General features: G+C 38.0%; 1 protein-coding gene across 1 annotated transcript; it reads right to left on the bottom strand.

Moving 5' to 3' along the window:
* Positions 1-1,511: 1,511 nt before the first annotated feature.
* On the bottom strand, positions 1,512-2,030 carry LOC132277539 (uncharacterized). The gene has a single exon (XM_059779389.1). The coding sequence runs from the start codon at positions 2,028-2,030 to the stop codon at positions 1,512-1,514; it is 519 nt and encodes a 172-aa protein (XP_059635372.1).
* Positions 2,031-11,644: the final 9,614 nt, after the last annotated feature.

Genomic DNA, 11,644 nt, shown 5'->3' on the forward strand with positions numbered 1-11,644 from the left:
GAGGGAAAACAGACTCATCGAAATGACAGTCATCAAACCGCGCCTTAAACACATCACCTGTCATAGGTTCAAGATATCTAATAATAGATGGAGAATCAAAACCTACATAAATACCAAGTTGTCATTAAGGACCCATTTTGGTGTGTTGTGGGGGTGCAATGGGAACATATACAGCGAAACCAAAAACTCGTAAGTGAGAGATACTTGGTTGTTAACCAATCACAAGTTGTAGTGGTGAAAAACTATGATATGCAGTTGGTCTAATGCGAACTAGTGATGCTGCATATAATGTCGCATGTCCCCAAGCAGAAACAGGTAGTTTAGTTCTCATGAGTAATGGTCTAACTATTAACTGAAGACGTTTGATAAAAGATTCTGCAAGACCATTTTGGGTGTGAGTGTGTGCAACACGATGTTCAATAAAGATGCCAATTGACATACAATAATCATCAAATGATTGAGATGAAAATTCTTCGGCATTATCAAGATGGATAGTCTAGATTGGATAATCCGGAAATTATGCTCGTAATTGGATTATTTGAGCAAGGAGTTGAGCAAATGCAACATTACGAGTAGAAAGTAAACTTACGTGTGACCACCGTATTGATGCATCAATTAAGACCATAAAATACCAAAATGGTCTACACACTAGATGAATTGGTCCACATATATCCCCTTGAATTCGTTGTAAAAATGGTGGGCATTTAATAACGACCTTGGAAGGTGATGGTTTGACTATTAATTTACCCTGTGAACAAGCAGTACAAGGATAATCATTTGCTAAAAGAATCTTCTGGTTCTTTAGTGGATGACCATGTGAATTTTCAATGATTCGGCGCATCATTGTTGACCCAGGATGACCAAGGCGATTATGCTAAAGTATAAAAATATTTGGGTCGGAGCACTTCTGGTGCATCACTGCATGTGATTCAATTACTCTTATATTTGTATAATATAATCCAGAAGATAAAGCAGGGGGTTTTTCTAATACATGCTTCTGGCATGTAATACAGAGATATTCAACGCCCCCTTCATTTATAGTCTCAATATGATAATCGTTGAGACGTATATCTTTAAAACTTAATAAATTTCTTTTGGATTTGGTAGAGTATAAAGCATCATCAATATTCAATTGTGTTCCACATGGTAACACAATGATAGCTCTTCCGGAGCCTTCAATTAGATCTGCTGTACCTGATATTGTATTGACACAAGCTTCAACTAATGTTATACTCGAAAAGTATTTTCTATTTCGGAGTATAGTGTGCATTGTTGCACTGTCTGCCAGACATATATCTTCATCATTTATCTTGGGTACAGTCAATGCCTTAGTCAGATCCATGCTTCTTCATATACACAAAATATATATTTCATTATTTCAAACTTGAAATACAAACTAGTTTTACATGCAAGATAGCTAAAATAAAAACATACTAGTACAAACTAGATAGAGACATATTAATGCAGATAAGCTAAAACACACAAGGGATAACATGCTAGAGAAGGACACATTAATTGGTATGGACATTTCCATCACTAATCAAATGATTAATATTATCACTAGGATCAACAAAGAAGTCCGAAACATCAAGGTGAGTAATATCAGTTGGTAAGTCATCATCCACAAAATTCATTTCAATTTCCTTTCTTTTACCCTTATCATTCATTGAGGCACGGTAAAGATTAACTAGATGTTTGGGCGTACGACAGGTACGCGACCAATGACCTTTCATTCCACATCTATAGTAAGGCTTGTCATCATATATCTCAGGAGCTTTGTTCTGCAAAGCTTTTTCTTTTGCCTGCTTCGTCGCATTTGAATTCCACTTCTGGTGGGACGGTGTGGAGTTCCTTCTGGGAACCAATGAGGAATTATGACCACTATGATTATTATCATTATTTTTATTGCGACCATATCCATGACCACCACGACGTTTGCGTCCACGTTCACGTCTATGGCCGTGAAATGATGACACATTCGCTTCTGTGAATGGTACAGATCCAGTGGGATGGGACTGGTGGTTTTGCATCAAAAGCTCATTATTTTATTTAGCCACCAACAAATAAGAAATCAACTCAGAATATTTGATAAATCTGCGCTGTCTATATTGCTGCTGCAGGAGCACATTTGAGGCATGAAATGTGGAGTATGTTTTTTCCAACATATCAGTGATTTTTTCTCCACATAATTTCAATTGTGAGCTGATTTTAAATAAGGTTGAATTGTATTCACTTACACTTTTAAAATCCTGCAATCGCAGGTGGATCCAGTCATAGCGAGCTTTTGGAAGGATCACAGTTTTCTGATGCTCATATCGTTCTTTCAGATTTTTCCATAGTGTAAGTGGGTCCTTAACCATGAGGTGATTTTCGCGCGGTCCTGTAGGGACGCATTATTTTTTTCCTTAATTGTTTCACCGAGATTCATGGCATCTAAGTGGATCTCGGCATCAAGGATCCATGATAAGTAGTTTTTGCCCGAGATATCAAGTGCCATAAATTCAAGCTTGGTAAGTGATGAGCACTGAAAAGTGCGTATTTAAACCCCTTAAGCTTAGGCATTCTACTACCTTTATCTATCTTACTTTACCGTTTTAGATTGATTTCGTATTATTTTCATTTTTAGGCACTTATCCCGAAAATAAGCTAACTCAGCTAAATAAGAGCTTAATTGAAGCAATTCTGAGATTAAACAAAGAAAGGAGCAAAGTGGAGAAAGAAAGAAGCAAAATGAAGCAAAGCAGTAAGTTCGATCGATCCAAGTCCAAGGTTCGATCGATCGAACATCGATCGATCTCAGCACTTCAAGACAGATCCAAACCTTGACCCAAAGCATTTAAGTCCAAAAGTTCGATCGATCTAACATCATTCTTTAATCGATCGAACACATTTGTCCTTATCCAAATGATTGATCCTATCCACAGCTGTACCACCTACTAACCACTTTTGTCCTTTTCCCATAAATATCTCCCACAAATATCTCAGATTTATCTTTTTCCAATAAAGATCAGCCAGATGGATCGATCCAGCCTAAGTTCGATTGATCTCACTTACTTTCAATCGATCTCACTTACTTTCGATCGATCGAACTTCCTCCAGTGCGAAAAAGTTAAAATTCCATCTCATTGAAAGTTGTCCTTTATCCAATCATTAGGGAATATTGTGTGCACGACCCCAGCTCATTTTGGGTGTCATTTTGACCTACCTATATAAGAATAAGGATTGTTTTTTCAAAAGAGGATGAACATTATTTTCATATCATCTCTTGGAGAGGAAATTTAGAGGAGGAGGAGGCTAGAGACACCATTGGAGATCTTCATCAACAAGGAGCAAACCTCATCCATGGAGTTAACCCTTGAGGGTTGGAGCATCATGATAAGCGCCGAATATTGTATATTCAAGCGCCCTAAATTACATTAACAAAGTCCAGTTATTAATTATTTTATGTAGATTAACTCCATTTGCATGTTTTTATGCATTTTCAGGTTGAAGTGCAAAAAGGAAGCAAAAATGAGGCCTTGTGGAATTTTGAACAAAAAGGATGCCATTTCTGATTTTCTGGCAGCGGTGATCCTGACTTTTGTCGCCATTTTCGACCTAGCAAACTCAAGAACTAGACTTCCATCATAACATGAAAGATTTAGATCTCTGAATCAGCTTTCCAAATCTTCAAGTGGTTCATCATTCGGAGTTCGGAGCAGAGAGTTATGATCTTCATAACAGAGGTGCGCAGAACTGCCTGGCAGCACTGATGTACTGCCTTTCTCCCCATTTTCGACCAACCAGACTTGAGAATTGGGTCTTCATCAAAACATGAAGTTTTTAAAGCACTGAATCAGCTCTCAAAATCTTCAAACAGATCATCATTCGGAGTTCGGGGTACAAAGTTATAGCAGTTTTACCAAAATAGGTCAGCGTTGAGCAAGAGGAGCATGTTGCACATTGCACTAAGTTAGAGTGCTCGAAAATCAGGCAGAATGCCCTTCGGAAATGGCTCATTTCAGCCCACTTGCACATTGGTTTCCTCAATGCCATCTTCCTTCTTTATGAAGTGGTTGGAGGTGTTCCTTGGAGGAGAGAGGGTGTTGTTGGAGCATAAAAAGCTACCCAAGGGCCACACATTAAGGATCATCATCTTTAGCAAGATAGAGGAGAGAGAAGAGAGCAAGAAGAAGAGGGTTCTGGGAGCAAAAGGAAGGGAACTCGAAAATGGAGGAAAAGGGCAAGCTTCTTCCTTCTCCTAGCTCACTCATGGGTAACTAAACCTCATCTAGGTAGGTGATGAAGCCTCCCCTTTTGTTCATGTTCTAGATTAGGTTCTATTTTGGGGATTATAATGTATAAACTTTGGTCTTTTCATAGTTTAAGAGCTTATTACTTCTTGTAATGAACATTCATGTTTAAATGATTGATGTGAGTTATTTAGCTTGTCTTGATGATTCTTACATTAGTCTTATTGCTTTTATTTTCATAGTGACAATGAAGATATTAACTATGAATGGTTTTCAAGGCATGTTAATTTTGAAACTTGATATTCCATTGCTTAGGTACCTCCTTTGATGGACTATGCTTGATTCTTACTTTCATGTGCTTCATCATTTGATTACAAACTTGATAGTTCTTGCTTGAGTGAGTATGTTGAAGGCTACACTTTAGTTTAGGTAGCTCAAATGTATTAATTTTTGAGGGATTATTCTTGTTTAATGATTTAATGAACTTCTCTAAGGGTATATGGTAATCTAGTGTTGCTATATATTCCGTGACCATTTTATACACTGTACTTCCCCAATTTAGCCTTAATCTAGCATGTACTTAGGGTGTAGTGTGGATTCACCTCCCTAGTATTTTCTACTTGTATCTCACTCCTTTAATTTCCTTGCAATTTATTGTTTTATGCACTTCAATTACTAGCTTAGTGACAAACCAATCAAACAAACCCTTATTACCCCTTATCATTCGAAGAACAATTCTAGACTCTTAGGTTGCCATAGACTAGCGCAGTCCCAGTGGTTCGACTTACCCGACCAATAGCCCTATTTTACAATGATTCGTGCTATTGCGAAGGTTGATGTTTAGTTGATCAACCGATCAATTTTTGGTGCCGTTGCCGGGGACTGCAAACGGTTTAGCAACCAAAGTTTAGGGTTAATTTTAGTTTGATTATGAATATTGTGTCTTGTGAATATTCCTTGTGTGTTTTGACTATCTTTGTGTTTTAAGTGTTGTAAGATTCTAGGGACTCGAAGCTCGCCGTGGGAATGCTAGCAAATTGTAAGTTTAGAGGACCCTAGGTAAGTCTCGTGACTTCTAGTTTCGAGTTGTGAATATTGTGCATGTGTTAAATTTAGTTTTAGTTTAGTTGTGAAGCCCTTGTTGAGGCTCTTATCCTGTTTAAATTTCGTGTTCAAGCATCGGTCCTTGTCGTGGCCAATTTAATTTTTGTCTTGATAATTGAGGAGAAAGGGAATATCATATGTGGAGGTTATGGTGATGAAGTGTTGTATTGATTGCTTTGTGTGTTGTTGAATTACTCCTAGATGGAGGATAATTATCTCCCAACTCAATTCTACACACCACATGCTTTTTGTGCTTTTGCTCTAGTAATTCACATCATACAAGAGATTGTCTTCCAACGAGACAATTCTCGGATTTTTATCTAGAGCAACCAAATGAAAATTTCTTTGAACCGGGTAGTAATCCATACTTCAATGGTTACAACTCGGGTTGGGGAGACCAACAAAACTTCTTGTGGCATGACATAGGAAATTCAACCCCACAATCTCATATGCAACCTTTTCAACCCAATGATCATTCTTTCCCGCCCTCTTCTCCTTTTCCACCGTCTCCATTGGATGAGCTAATTGTTGCTAACAAACAAATGATGGAGTCTATGCACACGCAAATGATAGACTCCAACAATCAACTATTGGCTTCCCTTGCTAGCATGTAATCCACAGTAGAGTCTATCAATCAAGTGGTACCATATCACCAGTCCCAAGTTAGTGCAATGATAGATGACCAAATATCTCAAATTCAACAAAGGATTAATGCTAAAAATCATGAAGAGGAGGAAACATTTTCATTTGAATTTATGGCCAATCCAAAAGAAAATTCTATGAATGATGAGATTACTCCTAGTAACTTTCATCATGAGAATGATCAAGTGGTTATTACATGTGAAAATGATGAAATGGTGGTTGAAGATCAAATTGTTGCCCCACATCAAAATGAAGCAATTGTGGCTCAAAATGGGAAAAATAATGATGTAGAGATTGTCTACCCTACTCCAAAATAGCCCCTACATAATCCCTTGCTTGATGCACCTCCTTTAATGGAGGATCCTCTAAAAACATGCTTAGCTCATTTTAATTATGAGGATTTTGATGTTGCCAATTCTGTTTGCGAGGTCAATTATTTGCTTGATATTCCTCCTATTCATTCTCTTCCTTTGTCAACATCAAACGTATCTCTTTCTTGGGAGCTTGCATCTCATCCCATTCCCTCACTTGAGTTATCTCAAATTGTTGAGCCCGAACCACCGGATAAGTGTGGGGAGGATGTTGAAATTCTGAAGGATAACTTGTTGAGCATTCCCGTGCTCAATATGACCCTTCATAAGTCGTTGCTTGGTGCACCCTCACCTAATCCATCTTCCTATAATCCAAATCATCCCCATAGTCCAAAGTTCTTCATTGAGAAAGAAGAGTGGGTTGAGGTCTTTCCGTTACCTCTTTTCCACTTTTGTCTTCAAAGTCTTCCTCCTCCACTTTTAAAAGAATTATCCTATTTGGGGACCTATGACTCTCTAGAGAGACATGGTATAGGGTAAGGAGGACTAACCTGATCTCGGTGCGTCTAGCTATCGACGTTAAATTTAGCACCCATGGGGAGCAATTCTTTCGACTTCAATGCCTCCCTAATGTTCAATTGCCTGAGCCATGAAATTTTATGGGAAATGGTTAAGAAATGCCAAAATTTAATTTTCTCTAGAACTATCTTAAGTTGTGTTCCACATTTTTAGACTGACTTCTTAGACCTTCTCAACTCTTGTTTTCATTCCCGGAAGTTTCTGGCTCTATCAGGGAATTTTCTCGGACTTTCGACATGGCACTCACATGCATAACCTCTCATCTTCAATGCATTGTTGGATCATGGTTTCTCAAAATCATCCATGCGTTGGAAAGGTGCTACATTTTGAAAAAATTTCCAAATTGTCCATGCATTAGAAAGAAGTTGAAAAGTTTTCAAAATTTTCCATCCATGCATTACATTGGAATGAAAGTGCAAAGTTTAAATTTTTCTATGCATTGAATTATAATGGAGTTGCAAAGTTTTAAAAAAAAATATATATATATATATATATATATATATTTCCATGCATTTGAGATGATTGCAAAGTTTGAAAAAAAAAATTGCAAAGTTTAAAAACAAAATTTTCAAAATTTTCCATGGAATGGAATGAAGTTCATTGGAGGAAAATTGCACAATCTGAAAAATTTTCAAAATTTTCCTTGCATTGCAATGAAGTGTAGAGTTTGACAATTATCCATCCATGCATTGGATTGTATTAATATGCAAAGTTTCATTATTTTCCATGCATGCAAGGTGAAAATAATCCATCCATGCATTGATTTGGAAGCATGTTGCAAGGTTTTATCAATTCTTCAGCTCTCAGTTGATCATGTATACATTCACAATGCATAAGAATGAGGCACCTAATGGAATGACATGCAAAGTTCATCTCTCAACCTCACTGCATAATGTTACAATGCATGCAAAAATTCATCTCTCAACCTCAATGCTACTACCTTCATTTCGAGCACTCTATTTCCTCTTTGGAGTGCTCGAAAGCTCTATGAAGCTTGCACAAAACCATTCCGAGGCTACTGCTTGTATTTCGAGCGCTCTAAGTCCATTTTCGAGTGCTCGAAATGTGAACCAATCTCATCCCAAGCTCACTGCCCTCCCTTCGAGCTCTCTAGCTTTCATTTCGAGTGCTCGAACCCCCTCTTAACCTCACCCAAGCTCTCTCACTCAACAGCCGAGCCCTCTGCCAAAATTTCGAGCACCCCAAGCTCTTATTTGGAGTGCTCGAGATTGCTCAACCTCACCACCAAACTCCCTCTCTCTCGGCAACATACCACACCACCCCTCTCGGCAAATCATCAACCCAACCTCACTTCTATCCATGCACCAACCCACAAACAAACCCCTCGGCATCACTTTCCACCTCCAAACCACCATGCCGAGTGCTCGCACCAACTTCCCTCTCCACCATGCAATCCTTAGGCAACCCAAGCAACCCACACCTCATTTCCCTCAACTTCCACAACCTCAACCCACAAACTAACCTCTCGGCAACCCCTCATCATCCTCAACCATGCATGTCTTCCACGGCCACCCTCTCAACACAATCCCAACCATTCACATCAACACCATGCACACACCAACCAAACCGACCACCACCCCAACCTTCACCCTTCTCTCATTCACCAACCAACCCTCACACCAGCCTTCTCTCTCTCGGCACCTTCACTCCCTCACCACCCACCACCCTTCACACTCAATCAACCCCATCCTCAATTCCTCCACAACACCCTCATGCATGTCTTAAAAAAAAAAAAAAAAAAAAAAAAAAAAAAAAATTTGGCACACTTTTGGCATTCTTTTGCTATCCATTTTACACTTGTGGCTAATGTCTGCATTTGTGTTTTGTTTGGATTTTTATCTTGCACTACAATTCAGGTTAGTGTTTTTAATTTTGTTTTAATTTTTCTTAAGAGCCTATGCTTTTACATGTGTATATTAGTTGTGTTTTGCTAGGTCTTCATGTCCAAGTTTGGGGGAAGCACTTGCATATTCACATAGATGGAAACCTTTGCCTTCCTCACTCCGCTTGGTATTATTGTTCTTTAACCCTCTCTGTTCTTATTTTCATTTGCTTGTCTTCTCACATTGAGGACAATGTGACATTCAAGTTTGGGGGTGCATTTATGTATTTTTGGTTTTACATTTTTGCTAAGCAATGATAATGGAATTTGAAACCTGTTGGAGATGAAAGCATATGTTTAAAACTTTGTGCATAGAAGTAGCTGATATTTTTGAAAATAAAGAAAATTTGAGTTGAAATGATCATGTAGATTCAAATTAGTCTGTATAAATGTCTCAATTAAATTCTCGCTGGATTTGACACTCTTTTAAGCTTCACAATGCACAGATGCACATTGGAAACTTAACTGTGAGGCATGCAACTTGATTGACCTTGACCTTGACCTTGCCCTAGTTAATCTGATTTGATGAACATAATGGATGAATACTTTTGGCATGAATCTAAAAAAAAAAAAAAAAAAAAAAAAAAAAAAAAAAAAAAACTGAGAAAGAAAGAAAATAATGATCAGTTGACGTTCATAGCCTTTCCAACTCGAGTTATTAAGCCCTAGGAGTGTCTCTACACTTAGCACCCTAAAACCGTCTGGTTTGGGAGTTGTTGGCCTAACACTTGCTACAGGGGTTGGTTAGAAAGCTTAAGGGACTTAAACATTGCACGGTCATTCAAAAAAATAAACTGGTAATAAACATGGTTCGTTGGAGTTCGTAGCCTTTCCAACTTGAGCTATTAAGCCCTATGGAGTGTCTCTACACTTAACACCCTAAAGCCATCTGGTTTGGGAGTTGTTGGCCTAATGCTTGCTACATAGGTTGGTTAGAAAGCTTAAGGGACTTTAGCATTGCACAACCATTCTATGTTTCGCTTATGTTTTGACATAAATTGTTAACAAGCAACAAAAGTTGTCTTGAAAATAAAATCATGCCTTAGGGACTTCATATAAAAGGGAATTCATTGATTTGAAAACTTGTGCCTTGGAATTGGACAAGAAAGTAAAAGCCGCATGTGAGAATCCAATTCAGTTTCACTGGAGTTTGAGTTATTTCCATTTAAGAGATGACAATTGAATTATTTATATGGACTATGATGTTGATGCATGCATGTTGAAATGGTTTTTCCCATTTTTTGTATCAATGCTTCATATATGCAAGGTAGTTTTCCCAATGACCCCATCTCCAGTTTTTGTCTGTTTCAAGTTGTATTTGAGCTATGTATCTATCTCATTTTACCATGGATGATATTTTTGTAGTAGCATGCCCATGGTTGTCTTTTCATTATGTTTTTCATTGTAGTTTTGCTAAGGGACTAGCAAAATGTAAGTTTGGGGGTGTGATAAGCGCCGAATATTGTATATTCAAGCGCCCTAAATTACATTAACAAAGTCCAGTTATTAATTATTTTATGTAGATTAACTCCATTTGCATGTTTTTATGCATTTTCAGGTTGAAGTGCAAAAAGGAAGCAAAAATGAGGCCTTGTGGAATTTTGAACAAAAAGGATGCCATTTCTGATTTTCTGGCAGCAGTGATCCTGACTTTTGTCGCCATTTTCGACCTAGTAAAATCAAGAAATAGACTTCCATCAAAACATGAAAGATTTAGATCTCTGAATCAGCTTTCCAAATCTTCAAGTGGTTCATCATTCGGAGTTCGGAGCAGAGAGTTATGATCTTCATAACAGAGGTGCGCAGAACTGCCTGGCAGCACTGATGTACTGCCTTTCTCCCCATTTTCGACCAACCAGACTTGAGAATTGGGTCTTCATCAAAACATGAAGTTTTTAAAGCACTGAATCAGCTCTCCAAATCTTCAAACAGATCATCATTCGGAGTTTGGGGCACAAAGTTATAGCAGTTTTACCAAAATAGGTCAGCGTTGAGCAAGAGGAGCATGTTGCACATTGCACTAAGTTAGAGTGCTCGAAAATCAGGCAGAATGCCCTTCGGAAATGGCTCATTTCAGCCCACTTGCACATTGGTTTCCTCAATGCCATCTTCCTTCTTTATGAAGTGGTTGGAGGTGTTCCTTGGAGGAGAGAGGGTGTTGTTGGAGCATAAAAAGCTACCCAAGGGCCACACATTAAGGATCATCATCTTTAGCAAGATAGAGGAGAGAGAAGAGAGCAAGAAGAAGAGGGTTCTGGGAGCAAAAGGAAGGGAGCTCGAAAATGGAGGAAAAGGGCAAGCTTCTTCCTTCTCCTAGCTCACTCATGGGTAACTAAACCTCATCTAGGTAGGTGATGAAGCCTCCCCTTTTGTTCATGTTCTAGATTAGGTTCTATTTTGGGGATTATAATGTATAAACTTTGGTCTTTTCATAGTTTAAGAGCTTATTACTTCTTGTAATGAACATTCATGTTTAAATGATTGATGTGAGTTATTTAGCTTGTCTTGATGATTCTTACATTAGTCTTATTGCTTTTATTTTCATAGTGACAATGAAGATATTAACTATGAATGGTTTTCAAGGCATGTTAATTTTGAAACTTGATATTCCATTGCTTAGGTACCTCCTTTGATGGACTATGCTTGATTCTTACTTTCATGTGCTTCATCATTTGATTACAAACTTGATAGTTCTTGCTTGAGTGAGTATGTTGAAGGCTACACTTTAGTTTAGGTAGCTCAAATGTATTAATTTTTGAGGGATTATTCTTGTTTAATGATTTAATGAACTTCTCTAAGGGTATATGGTAATCTAGTGTTGCTATATATTCCGTGACCATTTTATACATTGTACTTCCCCAGTTTAGCCTTAA

This window comes from Cornus florida, unplaced genomic scaffold (genome assembly GCF_030987335.1).
Source record: "Cornus florida cultivar Cherokee Brave unplaced genomic scaffold, ASM3098733v1 CherokeeBrave_3.0.0_Hap2_Chr10, whole genome shotgun sequence".
Classification (NCBI taxonomy): Eukaryota; Viridiplantae; Streptophyta; class Magnoliopsida; order Cornales; family Cornaceae; genus Cornus; species Cornus florida.